At 37.6% G+C, this 27,383-nt stretch overlaps 1 protein-coding gene across 5 annotated transcripts in view; it reads left to right on the top strand.

Moving 5' to 3' along the window:
• CDKAL1 (CDKAL1 threonylcarbamoyladenosine tRNA methylthiotransferase) overlaps positions 1-27,383 on the top strand; it is a 384,171-nt gene that overhangs the window by 137,437 nt on the left and 219,351 nt on the right. For all 5 annotated transcript variants that reach the window (XM_071736322.1, XM_071736325.1, XM_071736324.1 and 2 more), the window contains one exon: positions 4,272-4,392. In XM_071736322.1, the coding sequence (XP_071592423.1) occupies positions 4,272-4,392 (121 nt within the window). The remainder of the gene's footprint in view (positions 1-4,271; positions 4,393-27,383) is intronic.

Here is a 27,383-nt window from a genome sequence, read left to right as displayed (position 1 = left end):
ATACAGATATAATTAAAGGTGTATAATGTATATGCCATTAATTTTATCTTACTTTTTTGTATGCTTTTTAACTAGTGAAAAATGAATGCCTTGAAAATATTTTCATTTCATTCACTGGTTTATGAAAAAGACCTTTTTTTTTAGACTAACAATAGGTTTTAATATCCTGATTTCTTTCCAACTCATCCTCTCTGTGAACAATGCCAAGTACAGTGAATTTCATACACTGACTTGCATCTAAAGGCAAGTTAAATTTTAAAGTTGGTTCTGAAAGGTAGAGAGCTCTGATTAATTTTAAATTGTAGCTTGATTTCATTTACACTTGTAGTGAAGGATTATGCTCTATAAGCTTCATCACTGGACTTGGTTAGTACTATCATTGTGTGGTAATCTGCATTAGTTATGTATTAATCAGTTAAAAAAAATGCTCTGAAACATGAACTAAACCATTCGTTAACCTTTTCATATTTTTTAACTAGACATTCATCTACTCTTAAGGCTATGTGAATATAGAAAAGTTATACGTAAATATCAGAAAAGGACTGAAATGTTTAGGCTCTCAAATATAACCCAAGTAGATGTCCTTGACGTTAAGCTGTGTTTCAAGGCTTGTATCTTCCAGTGAGCAATCAAAAAAGGAGAGTGGCTTTTGTTTGGTATTGGTTATTGGTAGGGAAGGGAAGAGGTGATTAGCCTGGTTTTCAAAAATGTGCCAAACTTAAAAAAGAAACAAAATGAACAAACAAGGAATTTATTTAAGTTTGGGACACCTGTTTTCCTTATTTAAGTTGTTATTCAAGGTGGCTTGTCAAGAGACAAGGTAACTTAATCAGGCAAAATGCTTCAGAAGTAAAACTTGATAGCAGTGTTTTGCCACATTCTGTGCTTTGAAGGGACATCATAAGTGAGATTTAAAATTACTGCTTTTTCTGTTGTGCTTGATGTTAGTTTGGGCTTAACAGTGCTCATTAGGCAGTTGAAAAAAAATGCTGCTTAGCCTTTTCCTTATTGAAGATGGCAAAATATTTATTTTAAGTTATCTTAAAATAAATATGGGGAAAAAGATTTACAGCATGTAAAAAAGTATGATTCAGTGTTTGTCAAGTTATGTTTTATTAATAGTAACAATGCTGTAAACAGATGCTTTAGTGATTATGAAAACTGGAATGAAGAGGTCCTTGTACGGTGTCACGGAAAAAGGATTTAAGGTCATGAATACTGTAACTGAGGGTGCTTTTTTCTTTAAAAAAGAAATAAAATTTAAAAAATTGAGCGTGCCTGTGGTTGGCTCCAACTGTAGTTGGAATATACATGTGCTACTTGCTTTCTAGAAGCATTAAACTCTCAGCTATAACTCATCTCCCATTAGTGGTGTGTTGTGGGTTTTTTTGTTTTGTGTGGTGGGTTTTTTTTTTTTGTTCGTTTTGGTTTGTTTTTTGGGTTTTGTGTGGTGTTTTTTTTTTATTATTATTTATTTGTTTTAACCCTTTGCTGTCTGGAGTGAAAAATACAGGGGTGTTAACATTCTTGACTACCACACAGATTTTGCAGGTCTCATATTAACTTGAACTTTAGTGTTATTCAGGAGGAATATGGGAAAAAGTGTGGCCTCACTTCATGTGTAAATAAACTGCCATATTTGATTGTCAGGCCATAGATTGCCTGAGCATGGTCTTGGTATGGGGCTGGGGTGGGTGTTAGTGTTCAGTTGGATCATGTGGGAGGTACTCACAGAGTTTGGGGTTTCTCAGTTTCTGAAGGTAAGAGAGGTGAGGTCTTATGCTCCCCATGAATTATATTGTACATGTAAATGCCCTAAGTTCATTTTCTAATGTATTTGGTTACCTGTCTGGCACCTGGAAGGCAAAGATCTGTAACAAGGTAGAAGTAGTACTTCTGTTTAACAAGATTTTCTTGGCTATCATAGTTTATAGTGGTTGGTTTTTTTGGTTTGTTTGGCTTTTTTTTTCTGTTTTCTAAGAAAACGTGCAACTAGAAAATCGTGTCTCCTCACCAGGTCTGTCACTATTTCCATTTCTCTTCTTCTTACTAGTTTTCAGCCCTTTGGCAAGTTTCAAACAGATTTGTGACAAATTTTGTTGGGTCTAAAGGATAGTTTTCTCAGAAGTACCATGACCAATTTTGCCTCTTTGATTAATGCTCTAAGTATGAGAAAATGAGAGCATGAACTGAATTCTTATTAGAGAGTAGTAGTTCACATGGATTTTTTCTGTGAGGGTACGTGTTCAGAGGAGATGAAGTTTCATTGATTCTGTGTTTTGAGATTACTTGTTGCAGGGTTTTTTTGTGGCTTGTTGTTTTTGTTTTGCTTGTTAAACTTCAGAATTGTGGTTTGACTCAAATTCGTATGGATTTTAAGTTTTGGATAGCTTGTTTTTATGCTGTTAAGCCTGGTTGTTTTAAGAATACTGTGAATCCTTCCACTGTATTTTCAGTCATAAATCCAAATACAGTTTTAATATGGCAATATAATTAAATGTTTTTTGAAAATGGATAAACTGGTTTATTCCAAATAAACCACAGTATTAGGAAATACACAAAGGAATGTTCTCTGCTTCTTGATTAATTCTTTTGCTTATCATAATGCAGTCATTTTTGTTATACAAGTAAATAAATGCAACTCCTTTCTGAAGCACTAGGTAGGAAAATAACTATTTTGAGACAAAGATATTACTGCAATTGTCATGAAAAGGCAGAAGTGAATAATTTAGAAAATGTTAATAGCACAAATACTGTATCACTAAAATTACAGCAGGAATTAATAACATATTTGTGAAGTGCAACTGCAAATATAATGCATTTTTAATTCATTTTAATGTAATGATGTCTTCTTTTAGTATTATTCATTGTACTAGGCCAGTCCTGATACTTATTAGATTACATTTTTGAGAATTTTTATGTACCATGAAAAAACCTCAGAAAGATGGTATGCCAGAAGCAGTTGCTTAATTCCAGGCTGTTGCTGCCATACCAAAGAAATAAATTCAGGGTATGAATGCCATGTTATTTACAATTCATAAATGACTCCTCAAAACAGATGGTGGAGAAAGACTTTGATGGATGAATTAGTTTTGTAAACAGCTCTAGGTAGTGTAAACTAAGAGATTTTACTGACCATGGTTTTTAATTGATCTGAATTGGCTATCTGCTTTGCTATGCTAGCTGTAACTCAGGTAATACTTCATAGTTTCATGCTTTTCTTTCAACCCCTGCACCCTCTGGCTGTCCTTTCCCTTTTTAGGGTAGTGTGGTTTCTTGTTTTTTCCAAAATGTTTGACAGATTGTAGCTTTAGTTTCATGTAATATCAAAATTTTCCAGTTTCAATGGATGCATGCTTTCTCTTTCCTCCACTCAAACTACTGGTTACTTCCTACATCTTTTCAGGTACCGAGCTTTCCCTTCCTCTTAACTTACTTACCCTTCTTTTCCTTCCTCTTACTTACACGCCTATTCTAGGCTCTGTGGAATAAATGATACATGTTTGTAACTTGGGCACGTTTTACATTACCTTTTGCGATAATGCACACTTAATGGTTTCTATTCTTTGTTGTTAAATCTTGCTTCAGAATATTAGGGAGCCCTATCATTTGTGCTTATTAAATGTAGGACTTCATGTGGTATGACTGACGTACTGTTGTAGGCAGTTGGTGGTGGTATTTAGATTTTGCTCTCTGAACATTACTGGCTTTAGGAAAGGAGTTGTGAGACTGTTTTCTGACTTGCAGTCAGAAATATGTTTATATCTTTATATCTTGGTAGTCAGCTTAGCCATGAACATGTTACCATTATATGCTCCGCAGCAGTTTCCCTAGGATTCAGTTAACTTTGATTGAAATGTGTTGGTTCTTCATATAATAAGCTAAAAAAATAATTATCTGTTTAGTGCCTACTAATTTAGGCTTGAAAGAAATTTCAGGGAAAAATATTTTAATCCTGCCAAGCAACTTCTTTAAATATTGCTATATTGATATTTGTTTGAGAATCGGAAAGCGGAACTGCTTAGATTATTTTAGTTGAATAAACCAGAAAATGCAAGTGTGAGAAGATAATTGGATTAAATAATTTGTTCATCTTAACATGATTTATTTTACCTGTCAGTATCTTTTCTTAAATGCTCAAACTGGTGAGAAGAAATCATTACATCTCATTCTCATTTTTGATCCTCGAAGTATAAACACTACTCTGAAGAAGAGCAAATGAGAACAAGTGTGTTCTTTGTATTGACTGCATTTTTGTGCTTCATTTGAAGGTCATTCAGTGAGACTGCTGGGTCAGAAAAAGGATAATGGAAAACGTTTGGGGGGAGCACGACTGGATTTGCCGAAGATTAGGAGGAATCCACTGATAGAAATAATTTCCATCAATACAGGGTAAGAATCTTCCAAACTTATAAAATATAAAGTACTGTCAGGGAATTCAGTTCATCTCTTTCTGCAGACCTGGTGTATTACTCCTAGGTTACACAGAAGGAGAAGGTTTGATACTAAACAGTGTAAGATTCTTTTAAAAGGCATTCTTTCTGGAAGAGAAATCTCTGCTGATTTAGGTACAAGACCTCTGCTTCAGGACTGTACCCAAACAATTAAGCAAATAATGAAATAACCCTTCTGATTCTCCCATCTTCTCCAACTTCTGTCTTAAATCCAAAGGAGGTAAAAAAAATAAAATGCATTGCTTGAGGCATGCCAGATAGTTGTGAACTTATTGCCTAAGAAAAAAAAATATAATCAGTGAAGAACAAGACACAGTATGCGTTGCTGTGACTTGACTGTGTTGATTTTATCAGTTTTACCTTAGTAGCCTGGCTGTGACCGTTTTTATTATCAACGCCAGGTTTGATCCGTTTTCCCTGTGTATAGACTAGAGAAAACTTTGCAGATGAGTTTTGGTAGTGGGTCTTACTATTCTAAGAAATACTTAGTTGAAACCGGTCATTTCCTTTTTGGAAATACATTTGTCTGATGCTGTTGAATTGTAGTGCCTGGGAGAAGCATGAGCAGGGCTGCTCTCTGAAGGGTGAGAAGGGATCCAAGGATGCCACTGAGAGTGGCAGTGCCTGCACCAACGGGACACCCTGTGCCACAGGGCCTGAGCACAGTGAGCAAGGCTGGGGCTGGCACTGGGACCAGTCCAAATGTGGCAAAATGATCAACCAGGATCTGGGTCTGTCCAGAGGCTCCACTCAGGATCAAAAAGAAACGAGCTAGAGACAGGACTGGGATGAAGGCTACCATATAATGCAGGTCTGAGGTCCATCCTGGAAATGGGCACGGAGCTGGAGGCAAGCATAATATTTAAGTTCAAACAAGGACTGAGGGCACAGGGCTGATGTGGGCCTGGTGGCTCAGAGGGGGCTGGTGGCAACAGCAACTGAAGCTGCTCAGGTCCTGATGGTGCCCACGGGGCAGTGACAGGCAGTGGTATATTACCATATGGTAATATGCATATGCATACCATATGCATGAGGTCTTAATGAGCTCTTGGCCTCTTCTGAAATTCTATGGGGAAGAAAAAGCTTGTTGGAGCATGTGTATCTCTCAGCCCCAAAACTCTGGAGTCTATGAGAGCTCACCCCTTTTTCCTCTTCAGTAGTAAAAATACCTTTACGTACATGGATGCCTGCCAACTGGAACTGTTCTGAGAATTCAGTAGGACCAGTTTATTTTCATGAGTCTTCAAACATGCTGATTCTTAAGATGTCTTTCGTTCTCATGCAACTGTGTCTGAGAATGTGGGTGCAATTGAGATGCAACATTGTAGAATAAGGTTTGTTTCCTAACTTGATGGTGTCAAATTCTTTTCAGTAATTGACTTGAGACTTCTTGTTACTGATTCCTCCTTCTCTCAAACACTGATGAGAAAAAAAATTTCCTGTCCTGAAGGGTTCTGTCATTGTATAACTGAACTTTTTTCCTTACTTGCCTGTGCACAAACACATGCCTACATGGGCATACTTCCCTCTGTGGTTTTTTCCCCGGACTGTTGTTGTATATGAGCCTCTCCCGCTGTTCCTTTGCATGAATCAAGTCTGTTCTATCCATGTTCTATCAAAGGACAGAAATATTGGGTCTCCCCTCAGTACACAGGCTGCCATAATAATTTTAAACAAACCAAAATGAAACCTCATTAGGCATGGAATATCTGTCCAGGTTTGGACTGTTTCTGTCACTTCTCAGCAGGTGAGCTTAGAGTTTTCACACAGTGATACATTTGTGCATAAAATGGTGTTGCTGTGCCCTTAAAGGGACCTGGATCTTGTTCAATGTTTGGCTTTTTTTTTTTTTGGAAGTACAGGCAGGTTTTTCTACAGTTTAATTGTTTTTGCTTTGAGGTTTGCTGTTTTCACATTTAGAAATCCAAGCTATCTTTATTAAATTTACAATGGCAGAAACTGGTTTCTGTCAACAGACAGTGACTCTAGAGAAAACCTTTCATCCCAAGAGCAACACGTTTCAGAGTTTCCAAGTACCTTTTGATAGACTGTGGCTAGTACCAGAATAAGGGCACAAGAGACTTATCAGGCTTCCCTGAGACAAAAAGATACATTAATGAATCTTAATTTTTCCATGTGCCAAATACATAAGGAATCCTCACCATCCCATTATCCTATCTATGCTGCAAATTGACCTCCGTAATTTTCCCCTAAGGAAGAAGTGACCCTTTCTTCCTGTAGCATTTGCTTTCTCTGGTATCACTTAGAAAATATTTTTCAATGTTTTTCAAATCAGTTATTCAATGTTTTAATATAGAATAGACAGTTAATAAAAATCAGCAGTTCCAGCACTGGTTGGGTAGTTGTTTTCGTATCTTTTAAGTTCTGCATTGTCATTAGTGGATCTGTACAAAGAAAGAGTGATTTGTTCCTGTAGTCCAAAATCATCTTATAGTAGAATAGTATGTTAAATGGTGTTTGGAGAAAAGGCCTGGGGTTGTTTACTGATCTCGTAATGTGATTATTCCATCTGTTAGCTTGAAGTAAATAAGTAAGTAAGAGAAATGTTCTCAAATCCATTTTGGTCTAGGAAAAAAATCTTTTCTCCTCGTGAGCTGATCTTTAGTGCCAGTCTCATAACCTATATAGCCACTTAGAGAGCTCTCTTTAATAAGATCAAGACTTGGTCTTCATCCTTTTAATTATGCAATTCTCTATCCTGAACTCCCCCTACTTTGTAGTTTTAACTGTTACTGATGTATCTGTGTTGGCATGAGCTGAGCTCCCTTAAATCCAAGTTGCTACCACTCACATACATTTCAAATACAATTCTTACTGTGCTTGTCTGTGTGCCTTGGGAAGCATGAGAGGATTGTAGTATGAGCTGAATATGAGGCCACATTAAAACTTACTGCTGCATAGGTTTGCACATAGGTTCATTGAAGTGCTTTCTGGAAATTTCTGCCTCTCTCTTTCCTTCCAGAGGAGGCAAATTACTGTGCTGCTGCTGTGGCTGGCTAGAGAAGAGTAAACACACGTTATACAGGGGGTCCAAAACAAAAGGAATATAGCAGTGTGCATGCATGATTAGACTATCTTGAGACCTAAGATCTGGTGCAACTGATGTTAAAATTGCAGTTTGAATATACCCAAAGGGCCAAGTTTGTGCAAGTTTCCATGTTGTCATCCCTCATCTGAAGACATGGAATGAATCCCATGTAGTCTCATTCTTTTGTTGCCTTTACAGATTTCTCCTATTAAGATACTCAGAGGACAGGGAGATGTTTAAGATTCAGCCCAGGAAATGGAGCATGTAGGTCTGAGTCTAGTTCTGAGGGAGCATGGAGCCCAGTATAGTTATACTAGAAGGACTGTGTAATTCAGTGTTAACACTGCCCAGTTCTTAATTTGCATATTTGTTTATGTTTTCATTTGGGAGAAGGGCTTTAACAAAGAATGTTAAAGCAGAAGTAAATTAAAACTATCCATCCAACCAAGCTAATAGACTATTTTTATGTACTTGTTGTTATATAGTGCAAGAGCATCATACAGAAGATCAGTGTGCTACTTTACCTCAGAAAGATTTTCAGATCTGAGTTCTAAATGCTAATTAAGCCTTAACACTTCAAACTTATTACTCTCAGTGTTGAAGAAATGTAAAAAGGACAATCTTTACCAGCAAAGTGTGTGTTGAGAATGAACATACATGGTAGTCCTTAGCAATTTTTTTAGAAGTCCTTAATGATTCTTGCTAATTTTTTTGACCATGCTTTGAAGTTCTGTTGTGGGGTCATTAGAAGGTTTCTAAGCTGCTGATGGATTTGAATGTAGCAGAATAAATAAACAAATTAATTACTATGTACAGTAATTGATTTGTGTTATGAATAAAATAATAAAAATTAATCATAAAAAATAAGCTATAGAGTTACTATTGGCAATCCTAATGTTCTTACAGAGGGATAATTCCCTCATTAAGAATTCTGGAAGGTTAAAGTTCTTTTCTTTCATAGTTTTCTGTTATAGGCAGCTTTTTCAGTTTTATGGTGAGTTGTGGAGTATGAGGACTGAATTTTCTCCAAGAGTTGCATTTTAATTTTATATGAGGTCATGTAATTGTTTTTCTATTTATTGCATTTCAGCAATGGTTAAAGATTGAGTATATAAAATACCTTGAGCTTTATGTCCATTGAAGTGTGGTTAATGCTGATTGGGTTTTGTTTGCTTGTTTTCCTTTTTTTGTTTTTTTGGGCTTTTTGTTTTGGTTTGGGGTTTGTTTGTTGTTTTGTGCCAAAAAAAGGACAAACTTACATGATATGCTTTCAATTCTACAGTTTATTTTTGTAATGTGGATATCTGGAATACTTGATTTAGTGAACTTCTGTCCCATTGTAAGATTTTTGCAGCACTAGATGGTCCTTACTTAATTTTGGTGGTTAATAACAAGGTACTTGTGAGGTGTTAGTTTACAAAAAATTGTAAAATTATTTTGGTTAGAGGTTTAGAAAGTCTTTGGTATGTATGCCTGGATGTCACGGTTTAACACTGGCCTGGCAATTAAACCGAGTAACAGACACTCTCTATTAATCTCTCTCTCCTTCCTGATAAGAAAGGAGAGAGAATAAAGGAGAGAGACTTATGGGTTGGAAACTAAACTACACAACTTTAATGAAACAGTAATGATAAATAGGAAAAATTAATAAATATATACAAATATACAAGAAAATGGATACCACATTCCTCCCCCCTTTCCCCCAATAGCTCTCACGTCACCACCGAGGCTGCAGGGCAGCTCTGGGAAAGTCCAGGCTGGACTCCTGGAGTCAGCAGCAGTTGGGAGCTGGAGGCAGGAACACACAGATATGGGCTGGCACGGATCAGGACCACAGGCAGAGGAATGGATGGAATCCTTCCAGGATGCCGGGTGAAAGAAGGGAAGCAGGAAGGGCAGGCAGCCGGAAGCTGGAGGCAGGAAATCTGTCTTGGCCCTCATGATCCCTCAAATTTATACTGAGGGTGACGTATATGGGATGGAATACTCTGTTTGGTCAATTCTGGCATCTATCTTGTACATTCCTCCCCAAAGGAGGAATGCAGGTGGGACCTCTTTATGTTTTCCTCAGAGCTGAGCAGTGTCCTTGGCTCTGCACACCAGTCTCTAGCAGTAACTATAGACATTGAGTGTTATCAGTCCTAGAAGCAGACACTGTCTGAGAAACTTGCTGTTAATTTCAGCAAGTGCAACTCTTACAAGAGACTTAGCTAAAAGCAAAAGTGCAAGACAGAAAATCACCTTTATCCTGGCCGAAACCAGGACACTAGACTAATTTTGCTATAGGTAATCTGCGTTGAATCAGCACATATTTCAGTATTCAGCACTTCTTTCAATATTAAAAGCAGATCATGTCCTCTCTCTTTGACTGCTACTGCTCTCTTTGATTGAGATGTCTCATGAAACAGATGTATCAGTGGCTTTCCTCATAGGGAAGTAAGTAAGGAGGCAGTGGCACCAGCTCAGAAATGAGGGGTTTACAAACAGAAAGATCAGGAAGAGAATCACAGTTCTTTTTCTCTCCTCTGATGAAGGAATGGTTATTTTTTCAGAACTGTTTGATGGCAGTACACTGGCAGATGTGTAGGCCAGTTCAAACAGTGTTTGTTCCTTTGCCAGTGTAAGATACTCCCATGAGAATTACTGAGGTCCTTGGGTGCACTTGAGGATGCTACTATGGTTTTTATCAGTGAAAGACACATATAGTTATTAATCTGACTCATCTGCAATGAGTAAAGTGTTAATCAGGCTCAAATGCAGAAGCAGAGACAGTGAGGCATATGACGTGGGATTGAACCATGTTGAACACAGCTTGAGAGACTGATCTGATGAGGTTTAGGGTCTGTCATTTTTTGGGTTTGTTTTACCTCTTGTCAGGCTATATCACTGAGATGCTGAATGGCTGGAGTGGGTTGGGCTTATAGTGCTGATCCTGCAATATTCTGCTCCTGCTGTGCCATTTCAGAGTGTCTTTTCTCCAGAAGTCAGATCTGTACTTCCCCTCCTATAACAATACTACTTTCCACTTCCATATGAGACCTAAGTGCCACGGAGTGACTGCAGATCAGTGCTATTAATTGGCATAGTTTTTTCCCTCTAAGATAGGGAAATGTGATCATAAGCAATCTGGATGTGAATTATGAAGGAGCACTCTGTGTTCATTAACCATTACTGCAGTCAAAATGAATAATTTGCAAGGGAGTATAGGATGCACTAGAATTTTTCTAATTACGGTAATAAATTACTATTTGGTAAAGCCATAGAAAAGGCCCTAGTTGTGATTGTTAAATCCCAGAGATTTTGCTGCAGTGGCCTGTGTTTTTTGTCAGATTTTTTCCTACTTGAATTGACTGAGATAGATTTCTACCTTTTTGTGTCATTTAGAAATGACATCATCATCTACACCTGTGGGTCCACCTTTCAAAACACTTTGTGCATTCACATTGTCTCTGACTTCTTTGTAGCTGGTATGGGTTTTCTGTAGGCATCGTCTTCAAACCATATAAAATTATTTTTGCTCAAGAAAGGATGTGGCTTAAGTCTGAAACCATTGCTCTTCTGTACTCAAATTAGTGGGTTATTTTGGTAATAATCTCATCAGTTCAGCAAAAGAACCACTATTTCTTTTGCTGTTTGTGTTTGCTGATGTGAAGTCAAATCTATTCTTTTGTACAAGTTATCTCTAAGATAAATATATGTAATGAGATGGAAAATGTAAACCTGTCTGTTACATATGAACTTTGATTACCTACCTACAGTGATAGACTTGGATTTTAAGCTGCTGCTTATATACTTTTTTCTATCCAAGTGTGTTGTAACATTTCCAACATTTCTAGATTCTCCTAAAATATTGCTGTCCCCATCTTGTATGAATAGTGAGTCTGAATCAGAAACCTGTTTATATTTTTAAGTTCTTTGAGTATGTACAAAAATGAATTCCTTTACTTTGACTTGCTTGGTATATTTTATTCATTTATAGCATATAGATACTCATGTAAGTGACACTGAAGTTGAAAGAAGATTTTGATTTTGGAACACAAGATCGGTAAATGTTTTGATTCCGTGTTCAGTAAGGCCAGTGCCAGGTCCTGCACCTGGGTCATAACAACCCCATGCTAAGCTTCAGACTTGGGGAAGTGTGATTAGAAAGCAGCAAGTTGGAAAGGGACCTGGGGGTAGTGGTTGACAGTCGACTTAATATGAGCCAGCAGTGTGTGCAGGTGGCCAAGAAGGCCAATGGCATCCTGGCTTGTGTTAGGAACACCGTGGCCAGCAGGAACAGGGAGGTGATCATCCCTCTGTACTCAGCTCTGGTGAGGCTGCACCTTGAGTCCTGTGTTCAGTTTTGGGCACCTCACTACAAGAATGACACAGAAGTGCTGGGGAGTGTCCAGAGAAGGGCAATGAAGCTGATGAAGGGCCTGGAGCACAAGTCCTGTGAGGAGCAGCTGAGGGAGCTGGGGGTGTTCAGTCTGGAGAAGAGGAGGCTGAGAGGAGACCTTGGAGCTCTCTTCAGCTGCCTCAAGGGAGCTTGGAATGAGGAGGAAAACAGCCTCTGCTCCTTAGGGAGCTGTGATAGGACCAGAGGGAATGGATGGAACCTACACCAGGGCAACCTTAGGCTGGATATTAGGAAACATTGTGTTCACAGAGAGGGTTGTCAGGCATTGGCAGCGGTGGAGTTGCCAACCCCACAGGTGTTTAAATGGCATTTGGACCTGGTCCTTAGGGACATGGTTTAGTGGTGAACTTACGGTATTGTTCAAAGGTTGGACCGGATGATCTTGGAGGTCTCTTCCAACCAATGACATTCTGTGATTCTGTGAATTCCATTCAGTATTATACTTGGAGAGGTAAAATAGTATTTCTTCTGATTATAATAATATATTCATTTTATAATTGCATATCATATTACCACATATTATGTTTACTTTGGCTTGACTTCAATATAAACGTGTAGAGTGAACTTTCCAGGAAATGTGTAGTGAGAGTTACTTTGGCCCTACCTTAGAATATTTAAATGGCCACTTCTCATGGCTGTTTAGCCCAGACATCTGAAATGTGCCAGAGCCTCTTGTCAGTGACCCTCAGAGAGCTGAGAAGGTAGAAAGTCTGGAAAAGTAGTGCATGTCTTTTTTAAAGGCAGCCTCAGCATTAGGCTTTTTTGGATTATATTTTAATCAATATTTAGATTCTAGCTATACTCTATATGAAGCATGTATTTCAACCATGTATGTTCCAGGTATCTATCTGTTCTGCTTTGACACTCTTTACAAAATAGTTTATATGATGATACACGGTGTTGTGTATCTATATGGAAGACATTTTAATTTTGGTCATAAAATCTCAATAGCCAGTATTCCAAAGCTTGTGGAAACCACATTGCTGCAACAGAGGGAAAAGGAAAAACAGTTGTTTACAACAGAAAGTTTTAACAGTCTACTTTTTGCCTAAGGTCTCTTTCCACAGCAACTTACTGTAACTCACATCCAAGGTCATTATTTCCTAATTAGATATTTAAATAGCATATTGATGACACTCTCTGAAAGATTGTTTTTTTCAGCTATTACTGGTTTCATGCAATTCACATTTGAAGATTAGATTATAAAAATGTTTGTTTTTCTAGGTGCTACTTGGTTACAGTTTCACTGAGAACATGGAAAAAAATGTATTGTTTATCAAAAAGAGATGTTACATCACTGTGGCTCCCATCTTAGCAGCTGTTGTGCTTGAAGTCATTTCTGTCATCTGTGTCTGTCTAGGTCTTATTGCTGAGAATGTAACTGTGAACGTATGCTTCATTATGCAGAATAAGTGAAAAGTATTGCATTTTACTTTTTAGTTTCCTTGAGCAGCTTATGTAGAAAGGTAATCTAAGCAAGCAGAAATGGAAGTGGGTGGACTGGAGACAGAAAATAACTTTTTTCTTCCCTCCCAATTAGTTTAATTTCTGTCTTCTCACAGACATCAAGGGTTGTTTCTGCTGATTTTGTAAAGTACACTTGGTACTTCCTTCAGTGTCAAGAAATCCCAGCCTGTAGTGTCAGTTAATGAAATTACTTTTTGAAACCCACTGCTAAGGGGAGAACAGCTCACCCCTTTGGCTATGTTGTTGGAGATGGCCATGATCCTCCACATCCCACAGTAGTCCTAGGCCTGATCGACTATTTTGGACTATCTGGAGTTTAGTGTAACAAATTCTCTTCTGCTGCTGGGAAGCTGTAAGCTGTAGATAGATGTCTTTAGTTTCTCTCAAAATTGCATGTTGTAATTCTGCCATTTGTGCCAATCTGTATTATACAAGATTGCTTTGATGAGTAGGGAGTATGATACAGATGTTTTGTAGATTTTTACAGAGTAAATGTCTGCTACAGTTCTAACCTGAAAAGGTGATCTCGACTTCAAGATGATCTCTCACAAAAAGATTATTACATACCTTGTATTCAGTATATAATTAGGGTATAGACTTAAGTATTTTCCTGAAAGAAGGTAGCTTTTTCTCATATGCTTTATGATTGTTGCCTTTCAGCTTTGTATGTCTTAATGATTCCTGCCACTGTTACTCTTTTTACAACACTACTTCTAATGTTTTTAAGTCTTCACTGCTGGAACTTAATTATTTGAACTTCAGTTATATCCATGGGATTTTAAGTACAAAACTTGTGAAACTCTTCAGCTACATTATCTGAATTTCTCTGCTGTTACTCTGTCTTCATTTAATGACAAAGTAATCCTGTAAGTAATACTTTCCCTGTAGGGATTGTAGCATGATCCCCTGCCAAGACCAATTTTGAGAGGAAAAAAAAAAATAAAAAGTTCAAAAGGTCTTTAAACAACTTTTTCACTAGTGCATCACCTGCAGTTGTGACATCATTTGTGGTACAACTGGAAGGCTAGTATTCATTTCTTGGATTTTATTAATTGCTGTTTTTAAATGATGTTTGAATGTGTCTAGCACAAACATGTTTTTAATGAACAGCATACGTTGTGTCTTACTCCAAGAAATGTTCAGCCAATCCTTCATTAAGTTTACTGACACATGATAACTAAGAATTATTCCAGTAACTAGTTGTTGCTTTGGCATTATTCTACTGCTAAAAATGACATACAATGACAGTTCCATATTATCTGCTAGTACTGCCAGCAGTACTGTAACACATATTTTTTCAGTCATTTTTTTTTTCCTGATGAGGGATTTTGAGCCTCTTTAATGGTGTAATTTGATGACATGTCTAAGTAAATTGCTGTCTAATCTGCAATATCTTCTTGGCTGTTTATGTAGTCCGGTCATATGCCATTCATATGCAGTGAGATTTAAAGGTATGTTTTGGTAAAGCTCTTTGCTGTAAGCCAAAATCATGTGACACATTGCACACACCAGGTATTTCTGGCCTAGCATTCTTGCTGTACAACATTTTGTGTTCATTCTGTTTCTTGAGCTTTCAGTTTTTGAGAAAAGATGTTTAAGTACACATAAATTCTGTAACTATTTTTTTCTGGGTCAGGAAACTTCCCCTTTTGAGTCTGCTGAGTGACTTCTGCATTGAGTTAGAAGAACATAGTTTGTTTTGATTGTTTCCATTTTTGCTCATTTGCCTCCCTTAGGTTATTTCCTCTCAGCCTCACAAATTTTAACTTTTTCTACATACAGTGCCTTCAAAAGTTTAAAATTTGCATCAAACCTGCTCCTCATAGTTTTTTGAATGCTTTCTTTTTGTTCGTGCACACGTCATCGTCAGAACATTTGGTACTCACTTAAGATTCTGGAAGACTCATAAAAGTTGCCAGAAATCACTGTACAGTTCTCTAAACTCCAGAACACCACACCACTTGCAAGTCAGTAAGAAAAACAGCAGTAATCACATGCTCCAACTGCGTCATCTTATTAAAACTTTGGGCAGCTTCAGGCATATTTTGTGCTCCTTTCGTCACTAGGTGGCTTCCCACACTGCACAGTTCTGTTACTCTGTCAACCCAAGAGGAAGATAACCAGAATTTAACACAGTCCCCCATTCTCAAGTTAAACTACATGGGGAAAAGGTTGGGGGGGTGGGGGGGAATATGCAAGTTTGGTTTTGTTTTGTACAATGGTAGTTTCCTCCTGTTTCAAGTGATTCCTTTCAGTGCTACATTCCTGATTATTTTGGAGGTTGCTTTAACATACTGGGACCTGATTATAGGGTAGCACACAGTATTGTAAAGTGACCTCCTGCCTGCCTTTTTGGCAGATGCTTACATACAGAAGTGGTTTTGGATCACATAAAAAGCTACATGTTCAGGTCTGCTTGAAGGAGAAGAGATCGTTTTGAAGTTGTTTGCAGTTTCATGTATCTGTAATTCTGACATCAATGTGATTTCTGAGGTTAGAGATAAATTCTTCTGTGTTGAAAAGAGCATTCATTTGCGTCTCTTCTCTTAATGCCCACGTATTTGTTTGGACAGAAAATCTGGATAGAATCCTGAGAAACATTTTATTCATTTCTCAGATTACAGTAAATACTGAGAAATAACCTCATATGTCATACTTGTAATTGACATTGTGTTGCCTTTAGTACCAACTTTTCACATAAAAACCCCCCCAGAATTAGAAAAAAAAGACAAGCACTAGAGAAGACATTGTTTTGAAAAAATGTCTTGCTGGTTGTTAGTGGGGATCAGTGTGTGGTCTTTTACATAATCATAATTCTAGGTCTTTTAATGACTTGAAGTGTTGTGCAGCTTAAGTGTTTAAAGCTAAGTGTCTGTGCCTTTACTGCTCATCATCAGAACTGGGTAACTTGGTTGCTTGATAATAACCTCTTCTGCTAGTGTTGTCTGACTCCTTAAGCATCACTGAAAATGGAAAATTGTCAAAGGGTCTACTTATGCCCTTTCAGGTCAAGGTGGAATTTTACTTTTTGAGACCTAGCAGGGAAATGTGTTAAGGAAAGACTAAAAAGAATAATCAGAACTGGAAAACATCTTGTGCTTGAATTTGACCTAGAGATAATTTTAATTGGAAAATATTTTTCCCTGAATAACATGAGTGGATTCCAAAAGCTTACGTTTTGTGTTTTCTATCAAAAGTACATGAAGCTGTGTTTTTCTGGTATTCTCATTGACTTGTGAATATTAATGAGATTTGAAGAATAGGTAGGAATGAGGTATTTTAAGTGATCATCAGTATGTGACATAAGAGCAAAATCATTGAAGTGAAAGTACTCCTTACCAATAAAAGCTGAAATGGTAAATATTAAGATTGTGCTTGGCAGTTAATGTAGGTGCAAAAATACAGTGTAACATGTTGCAAGGTTATTAATGTTATTTCAAGTGTTTTGTATGTGATACTATCTTTGTACAACTTATTTGTGTGGGTAAGAAAAAAGATGCATCTGAACACTTTAATTCTGATACTTCTGGTAGAGTTCAAATAAGCTGTAAGTTGTTAGCTTACAACATCCTTATTTTTAAGAAAATTTAAATCTGTCTTATGATTTTATTGTATATTCCTTTATCTGTTTGTGTAGCAATTTCATTTTGAAATTTGGGTTTTTGGAGTAAGCTGAAAATTGAAAACTGAAAACTGAAAAAAATTGTGTTGCTGTCATTGGGAAATCTCACAATTTGCATATTGACTGTCATTCCTGAAATATGATATAATTTTTTATGAAAAATCAGATTCCCAATTGTAAAAATAAGTTACACTGGATTGAGTAGTAGTTTTATTTGTGCTTAAAATAGTGTTTAAAAAAAAAAAAAAAGTAAAATGCGGCAGATTTCTGTGCTCTTCCTCCTTTGGCTTTTAGGCATGCTACACTGTATAGGTATAATTTATGCCAAAAGTAAGTAAGTTTAGAAGAGGCACATGAAGGGTCACCTACCCCTGATTTTGTAATTTAGGCAATAAAACTTTAGATTTTTGTGGACACATTTTTCTCTAGCCGCATAGCTTAATAAAAACCTGATGAAATATTTGCTTTAATTTTTCTTTTTACTAGTTGTTTTAGCTTTTTTATTGCACCAATCTTACCCAATAAATCAATGTTTTGCTAAGTATCTGCTAGGACAAATGAGACTGAACTCCTGAGTTTCGGATCCTTTCAGAATCAACATATTTCTCTGCAAGATGCTGCTTTAGGAACTGAGGGCACTCAGTAGATCCCCCCAAATGCTGAAATGTTTCCTCGCTCGTATGCTGCCAAGCACCATGCAGTACCACTTCACTTGTCTAGACTGTGCTTTTACCAAGAAAAGTTGGGCCAGATAATTCTTGAGCTCCCTTCCAACCTAGTAGTCTATGCTTCTGTGATAAATAGGGATAGAGGGGAAAAGACAGAAAGTCATGACAAACAGAAGATAATTCCTTTCTCTAGCAACTAGATACGAATATTGTGATGGCATGGACAGCCGTATCTGTTTTGAGGCTTTATCTGGGGTATGTTGTTTTGGGTTTTTGTCCCAATAGAATAAAACAAATACAGAAGTGAAGACTTGAAAAGTGCCTGGAGACACTTTCACACTGACTGATTTATAGTTGTGTGTGAGATTAAGTGAGATAGATGAATTCACTGACTAGATACAGTTGTTCACATGTTCCCTCCCCCTTCAGAGTTCACTGTTTGTGTCCAGACTCAGTTGAGAAGATGAAAAAAGAAGTAGCAAAATAAACACCATATTTAAACTATAACAAAAATAGTTGTATTGTATAATATTTTCAGCATCCTAGTACCCTTTAGGTTCTGTTGATGAGTGTGGAGTGGAGGCTTGTACAAACATTCTGTGTTCCCTTCTGCTCTGATGTATAGCAATAGTGCAAGATTTACAGAAGCCTTCAGTCAGGTGAGCACTGAGTTCTGTGTTATTAAAATAAAGATCACTTATTTCTCTGTATCTGTATGAAGTGTGTCGATAGTCCATAAAACTCCCAAAAGTAAAAGCTGCTGTGAGTATCTCAAGTACTGTTCCTGAAGGGTTTCATTAAATCTGATTGTGCTCCTGACTCATCATTACATAAAACATATTTCCAATTATTAAAGGTCTGTATGGCCTGAGCTAGTTGCAGTCAACAGTGTAGTATTAGCTCATATATATCACCATGTCAGGGAGACAGATCCTTGGACCCCTATTTAATCTGTTCTTCCTTTGGCTTTATTTTCATCTTCTGGGACTCATCTTGTCCTCTACAGCAAGAATAGAAATCCAAACGAAATACCCCTGGCAAAGTGTGTTTACCTGATGGAAAGTGGAACTGACTGTGTGATTCCTGTTCATTTCCTTTCTTGCAGATACATCTGCAAATCTGAAAGCTGGTGCTTTCCTGTTTGCACATCTTGCCCAAGGGTACAAGAAATCAGCCTGTCCTATTGGTGGGATTGTGTCACTGTTACTTAAAACAGGGTTTGTCCTTATATTTGGAGCACATATATATTTATAGTCCTTGCAATATTTGGTTTTGATTTCAGGAAAAAGAGTGGTTAGTCTTGGGAGGGTGATGATAAGAAGTGAAAAATTTTTTTTTTCATTTTAACATCTTCTGGTCATGACTAGTTACAGTGATTTATTATGCTTTTCAGAATTACTGTTGGTTACCCCTTTTTAAAGAGATTTTCAGTCCTTACCTTTACATCAGGAATGGTTGGGCACTTGCAGTCTTTACACTAAATACACTGAATGGAGTGGAGGAAAATGCCTAAAAGCATACTTTGTGCTACTAGGAATATGATTAACAGCTTTGCTGCTGAAACCTAGTATCACCCACTGACATGCCATTATGTGTCTAGGTTAAGCACAAAACTTATTGTGAGATTAACCTAAAATATGAAACATTACTGCAGAGATCTTGTTACCTCTGTTTAGAATGGTCAAAACCCATTTTTAAGGCTTATTCTCACAAATAATAGTACATGGGAAACATGAGCCACCAATGTGTCCTTGCAGGAAAAGTGGACAACAGGTTCCTTGGCTTCACTCAGCCGTGCATCTGCAGAAGGCAGAGGGAGGTGATCCCCTTCCCCTCTGCTCATCTCTGGTGAGACTCCTGCGGAGCTGGGTCCAGGTCTGAGCTCTCCAGTACAAGAAAGGTGTGGAGACACTGGAAAAGGTCCAGTGAAGGGGTATGAATGTGAATAATGAGTTTGAGCATCTGACATACAAGGAGAGACTTAGAGCTAGGCTGCTCTAGGCTGCTCTTCATCCTAGAGAAGAGCAGGCTTGGGAGGAACTTCTCAGTGTGTATAAATACCTGGTGTGGGGGAGAAGTGAAGAGGGCAGAGCCAAGCTTGTCTCAGTGGTGCCCCCAGACAGGACAAGATGTAATGGGCACAAATTGAAATACAATAAATTTTATTTAAATGTAAGAAAAAAAAATGTGCAGTAAAGGTGATTGAGCACTGGAACAGGTTGCCCAGAGAAGTGTGGAGACTCCATTCGTGGTGCTACTCAAAATCTGTCTGGGCACAGCAGTGAGGAGCCTGCCCCAGTTCCTCCTTTGGGCATTGAGGTCTTGTATTAGGTGATCTCCAGAGGTCCCGTCTCACCTCAGCCACTCTGTGATTCTGTGATATTTAATCAAATATAAACAGCAACAGAAAAACCCACAGGACTTAGATACAAGCACTATGGATGTTAATGCAGCTTCTCAGCACAGGTGGAGATCTGCAGACCAGAGGTAAGTGTTGTAGTTTGACACTTAAAAGTAATACCCTAAACTAGGACTTCCCCATCCCATGCAGAATGCATTTCTTTCCTGACTTAAAAGCATTTCCTGTCTAATCTGTAGGCCTATTCAGCCTCAGGAAAGAGGAACTGTATTTCCAAATTCCATATTACCTGCTAGGCCGAATCAAATATTCCCACTAGAAATATACTCCCTAAGTGTGTTGAATTTCATTTGTTCAGCTTGATTTACAAGGAGACTTAGTTCCTTTTTTTTTCTTTTTCCTGTTAAATGACTCTTTCTGAATTTGTCCAGCAAAACATATGTTTTTTATTTTTCCTAAAGTAAACATGTAGAATTTTCTTTTTAGAGTTTATCTTCAAGAAATTGGATGAGAAATAGTTTTCTGTCATGGGTTTTTTTTTTTTCAGGAATTTTGTTGTTATGTGTGTGGACTTCATGAAAACCAGCTATTTAAGCAAAGGTCAAGTACAAAAGTGTCACTCATCACATGCTTATCTAGCTTATTTTTAAACTAATACACAAGTGTCTAAGTATCACATGGTCTTTCTTGCATTGCAGACTGGTGCCAGACTTGGTGTCTTTTCTGTTTTTAAGAGATAAATGTCTAGTGGTTTTTGTTTTCAGTGAGTATATTTGTGAGTCATGTATATCACTTAATGTTGCTTTACTTCTGAAGTTTAATCATTTTGCATAAAGTAGATGGAGTTTTCACATTCTAACTTGGTGCTGGGCTGAAAACTGCAGCTGGGCAATGTTTACTAAGGGTTTGTTTAGTCATTCACATTCTTGTGTTCCAGCAGTTTGTTTTAGGTTGTCTGTTAAAGAGCTTAAAGAAAAACTCGCTTTACTACTGACGATTGGTGTGGAGAATTTTTTCCTGAAAGTTAGGTTTTTTGATTGATTTTTTCTTTTGATAAAATTTTTTTTGCAATATATTTTAAATTATTTTCCTTTTCCAAAACTGCATACGAGTTACTTCTCTAAATAGGAGGTATAGGTAAAGCTATATACTGATTTAATGTAACTATTCAAGTACATATTGAAACTTTTGTCTTTTGTTTTAAGTTTAATTCTTTTGTAAAGTAAAATATAGTAATTTATGAGATTCTGTTTTTAATTTACCACTTAAGTGAGGTATAGTCTAAATGAAAGTTTTAAGTACTAGAGAGAAAGTGTTGTTACAGGTTAAGCTATTATATAAGTATCAACATGTTTAGAAAGGTTCAGCTGCATAGTTCCACACTGTTGAATTAATTAACAGCTCTGTAATTCACAAAGTAGTGACATCTGTTCACCGAGCACAGCATAAACATTTAAATAACCTTAGAATTTCTACTACAGGGTTGGTAGTGATGTCTCCACTATGCTTATCCCTTTTGCTTGAACAGAAGCCCTAGGCCAATGTTACACTTACTGGCTTGTACCTGCAGTTTGTAGAGAAAGTTGGTTTGCAAGGGAGTCTTGCCCTATCTGTAGCTGATCTAGGAAGTGGTTTTTGGACATGTTCAAATCCTAGTATACCAGTTCTTTTGTGGAAACAGTCCATGTACTCAAAATTTAGAAATACCTGTGTTTGAGATCACAAAAGTAACATAGAACTCATACTATGTGCTGTTTAGTTCCTATCCTTGTTTGAATAGGTTTTCCTCTCATATACACGTTCCAGTCATGTACTACATCCCTATCATCCATACTGGAAGCCAAGCTAATATCTAGTATATGCATTCTTTGGGATTCACACAGCTGCTGAACTTACTGCACAGACCATAATGGGAATTTTAATCAAGCTTACACTAGGCTCCCTTCTTACATTCCACTTTATTTGAGCAGTTGGGTACTTTACAACTGTTGCTTCTTTGAGTGGAGGGAGGTACAGTGAGGAGGCATAGTTATTTGTGTTGAAGTCAAGTATGGAAGTGAAGCCAACAGTCAACTAAAAAGAACAAAGTTTGTGAGATACTGCAAAAGTATATTGAAAAATGGAAGTAGGTGTGAAGTGAAGGTATTTGCTGTCAGGGGTTTGTTTTTTTGGGTTTTAGATGGTGTTTTTCTGTGATGGCAAAAGGGACAATCTGAAGGAGTGGTTGTGTTTTACTATGGTATTTTCATTCTTCTTTCACAATATGTCCTTTTCTGAACATGATAGTTGTGGATTAGGGTTGATTTTCTTGTTCCCAGTTCTCTAAATACAGTTAATTTAAACACAACCTGTATCTAAAGTGTCCAAAATATCAATTGCCCCCTATTGTAGGGGGCAGAATGGCAGGATGAGATAAGCATATGAGTATACAATTAGTGCAAGTAAAATAAGCACATTTTAGTAGGATTTTTTCTTAGGACTTGTAATTAAAAACTTTTGGTTGAACATATATTATTCAAAAAAAGTTCCAAAAAATGTTTGTGGTTGGAAAAATGCCCTAAATCTACCAAATGAATTTCAAATTCTACAAAAAATACGGATGTACTTGCTGTGAAATGGTGCATAGGCTGCAGTCCTCTTTGGTATGTTAGAGGAACACGATGAAAGTGGAAACGTACTTTGTGCAGAACTGATTATCTCATTTGTCATCTCTAAAATTAGACCTTTCTAGTTTGGTTTTTGTTTTCTTTTTTTTCCTGTGAACTCTTGGCTGGCTGTAGCTCCAGTAGCATGCTAGGGAATGCTTGTTCATGACTGGCTTCTGGTTAGGTCCTCCAAAACATCTGCCATGATTGCTTCTCTGCAAAAGTTCTGTGGTGTACTTACGGACAGCATGTGAGTGTCACATTAGTATTACACTGCAAATGTATTTGGTAACAAATGGGATGAAAATGATTAAATGTGGATGGTATCTTTCATTTAATGTTCTTTGGTTCTCCATGTATAGGCCAGACTTTGGCCTTCTCTGCATTTCTTTATCATGTAGCTTTTCTTATGTAAGTTGAATTGTATGCTGTATGCTTCTCATGTGTGTGGGTTTCTTACAGATAGGTGTGCACATGCTCATCTGTGCAGGCACATGTAATCCTAGAACAGAACAAGTCTTTGGGCTCTAGAAAGGAACAATGTTCTTGTTGTGTTCCAGCATCTCAGAGATGATACCAGCTGTGGTGCAGCCTCTTCCAGTACTTGACCACTGTCACATAAAATACTTCCTTCAGCCTAATCTCAGTTCCCTGCATTACAATTAGAGTCCAGTGCTTCTAACCCTGTGACCTCCAAGAACATCCTGGCTGTTCTTTACTGTTTGTAGAAAGCAGTAAGGCCTCCTCATTCTAAGTGTGAGTAGCCCAGTTCTCTCTGCCCTAATCATCTCGGTGTCCTTCCTGTCTACTTATTTGTTACTTTGTCAGTGTCTGCCTTGTTCCAGCAAGCTCAAAACTGGATAAAGCACTAGGGATGCAGTCTCACTAGTGCCAAACAGAAGTCTCTAATAATTTCAGTCTGTTGGTTTCACTCTTGGGAGCAGCAGTTGCTGCTCAATTGCTGCAGCAGTTGCACCACAATGCACAGTGTGGTGCATTTGAACTACTTAACTATTAAGGGCATATTGCTGGCTCACGTTAAATTCATTGCTCACCTGGACCACAAAGTCCTTATCCACAAAGCTGCTTTCTGTCAATTCTCACCCCACCTGCACTTTTGGCTGAGGTTGCGCCATCCTAGATGTTGTTGAACTTTGAGGTTCATGTTAGCCTGTTTCTCGAGGCTGTTGATCTCCCTCTGAATAGCAGCCCTATCCTCTAGGATTTAAGATACTACCCTCACCTCCAGCTTGGGATTTGCTGTAGAGGCATTACATCCCTTCACCTATGTCATTAATAAATCAAGAAATAATAGTGGCCTCAGCATCAGTCCCTGTAGAACACCACTGCTAACTACAACTCAGCAGTCCTGCCAGTTTTGAAGCCCCCTTGTTGTCCACTTATTCAGCTGGATCACAGCAATTTGGCTTTAAGGATTCAATGGGAGACTGTTGCAGAAGCCTGCCTAAAACCAAACTGTTTGACATCCTCAGTCGTCCCCTTTCCCTCAGAGTCAGTCACTTCTTTGTAGAATGCAAGGTCAGGGCATGTCTTTTTCTTCAGACAACTCAGCCTTACAAGGAAAATGTCACTTTATCCCATGTTTATAATACCAAACAAACATCACGTAGTATAATGTCATCAACCTTAGAATCACAGAATCATAGAATTGGCTGGGTTGGAAGGGAACTCAGAGATCATCAAGTCCAACCCTTGATCCACTACCGCTGCAGTTACCAGCCCATGGCACTGAGTGCCACATCCAGTCTCTTTTTAAGTATCTCCAGGGATGGAGAATCCACTACTTCCCAGGGCAGCCCATTCCAATGTCTGATCACCCTCTCAGTAAAGAAATTCTTTCTAATGTCCAACCTAAACCTCCCCTGGCACAACTTGAGACCGTGCCCTCTTGTCTTGCTGAGAGTTGCCTGGGAAAGGAGACCAACCCCCCCCTGGCTACACCCTCCTTTCAGGGAGTTGTAGAGAGTGATGAGGTCTCCCCTGAGCCTCCTCTTCTCCAGGCTGAACAGCCCCAGCTCCCTCAGCCTCTCCTCATAGGATCTGTGCTGGAGTCCCTTCACCATCCTCCTTGCCCTCCTTTGGACCTGCTCCAGGACCTTGAGTGCTTCTGCAGGGAAGATGTTGGGTAGTGCTTGCTGAATTGAATGGTAATATTCCTTAAACTTAAAGAGCCCATATGCAGACAGAGCAAAAACCCCCTCATCCAAAAGTTTGGATCCTTTCAAGAACTTTGTTAATGTTGAAAATCATTATAATATATTATAATATTATACTATTAATAATATTAATAATATTAATAATTATAAAATATTAATATTATTAATTATAAAATATTAATAATATTAATTATAATATTATAATATTATAATATTAAAATATTATAATGTTTCAAGTCAGCCATTGCAAAGTATTCTTATAGATACAGATGTAGAAATATGAAGAACACTTCCATTTAAGTGTTAAAGTCTGTAAACAATGGAATTGCTGAGCTACTTTGCATTTGGTCTGTCCATTCCTTTTTATTGTGAAGTCTTGCTTTTGATGAGTAGAGCTGCCTCTTTTGTGTTTTCCAGCCTGTAATGTCTAGAAGGCTGTTTAGATCCTGAATCCCCAAGGGGTTCTATGGCCTGTTTTTAATGCTCCAATTTGTGTTTTAAGTGCTTTAGTCATGGTATTTTTGATTTACATTTAAGTGACTATCTATCTGAGGTGGAATGGAGGTAGCCAAAAAAAACCCAAATAAATAAGTGTAACCAGATAAAAACTAGTTGTCTGTCTTTAAGCTTTAAAAAAGGAAAGCCTAGCAAGTTGTGGTGTCTGTCAGACCTGGCATCAGTTGAACTAGAAAAGTTTCAGACTAACCACAGACTTGAGTGGTTAAAGAGGAAACACTGGCCAACTAGCTTGGAAGAAAGTCAGGCCATTCCAGTCACTGGGATATGAGGACACCATGGGAGAGTTATAAGCATAATGGTCCCTGAATGCAAGACAGCAGGAAAAAGTTAAGGAAATGGCAGGGGAAAAAATAGAGGGAAAAAGCTGAGGAATCAGTAGAAGACTGGAATTTTAGAGAAGTTAAGCAGATGGGGGAGTATCACTAGTGCAGTAGTGAAATGCTACCGTGTCCTGTTTTTCTGCATTGTCATTATGCTTTTAAATTGTGTAAAATCTATTTAAATAATAACATTATAAATTATGGATAATAGCTTATAAATATTAGTTTCCCTAATTATTCTAATTAGTTTCCCTAATTATTCAAAACTAAGTACCTTAACTTGTATTTTCTTTTAAGAGTTCCTTAAGCAGTACATGGGCAGTAAGGAGTACACCTCCATGAAGGTAATCTGAGTGACTCAGCTCTGTAACTGTGTAAAGGGGATTAATTTGCTTTTGAAAACCCCTTGGAGACTCCTAAGGTCGAACATAAGGCCTCTGGTTCAAATTTCTGTTTTTAAAAGAAATACTCATTATAAGAATAACTGTGTAAATCAGTCCATTAGATTGCCTGGAGAATCTCAGTTTAGGATTGGGCAATTATGTTGAAAAGTGTGGTCTTTCCTTATAAATTGACAAAGTATACATTACAAAGAGTATAAACCTGAAGCATGTATGTGTCTAGTATTGCACATGCATATTTTTGCAGCAGGACTAGCCAGTTTATCATGGGACAGATGACATTTAAGAGCAACAACATAGTGTTAATTGCAGATAATGCTTAGTTTCTTGTCCACATTGGAGCTTTTAGCATTTCTGTTCCTACCACAACCAGTGGGACACTTGGAGGCAGAAAGCTTTATGTGGACACAGTCAGTGAGAAGGGATTCTTTCTCAATTATAAATGGTGAGTTTGTTTTTATTATGCACTTATTTCCATTATTTTACCCAGACAATTCAGATCCACTTTCCCACAGACATTTTACAAATACTTTTTTGGAAATTTGTCTGATGGCAATCTCAGATAAATTCTAAATTAAGCCTGGTAGTCTCAGTGCTGCTGAAATGTAACTTCTTTCTTTTTCCCCCCAGGATGTTTTGACCAGTACAAAAACAATACCTTTTATCCCAACAGTCTGTGTGGTACCTGCTGTATGTTACAGAATTAACTGCAGCCTAATGTTTCCTCTGAGATTTCACCACTTGAAAAGGGTCTGTCCCAGAAGCCATTCAGGAAATAAAAAACAATAGCTCTTATCACAGGCAGTGGTCTACTTTTCAACCGTGTTTTCTGTGTGGGTGATTCAGGAGCTTTTAATATTGTGAAGATGCATGGTAAATGAAGTGTATTGCTTATAGAAAGACTCTTGATTGCCTTTACCCTTCTCATTCCACTCATGGGGGTCTGCTACAGATTCTTAATTCCTGAAACTTGCAATGTGCTCATTGTCTGCCCCTTGCTACATAAAAATTACTGAATAAAACTCTGAAAACTGATTTTTTTTTAAAGTGTTTAAAATTATTCATTACTAGCCCAATTAGGTTTTGCAGCACGTTTGGTATAAGCCCTCATTTTTCCCTCAGTAGAGTTTAATAATAAAATTACACTATTTAGTGCTTTAAATGCTAAGGCTTTTATCAACAGCTCTCGAGATCTTTGTAAATTAAAGCAAGCCTCTGAGAATCCTGTCCTCAGAGGTCATTTTCCAATCACTGCTCTTCATTATGAGGGTTATGAGAATAATAGTTGCTTATGTATGCT

Source organism: Heliangelus exortis, chromosome 2, assembly GCF_036169615.1.
Source record: "Heliangelus exortis chromosome 2, bHelExo1.hap1, whole genome shotgun sequence".
Lineage (NCBI taxonomy): Eukaryota > Metazoa > Chordata > Aves > Apodiformes > Trochilidae > Heliangelus > Heliangelus exortis.
The sequence above is the reverse complement of the archived record's forward strand: the minus strand, read 5'-3'. Positions and strand labels throughout refer to the sequence as shown.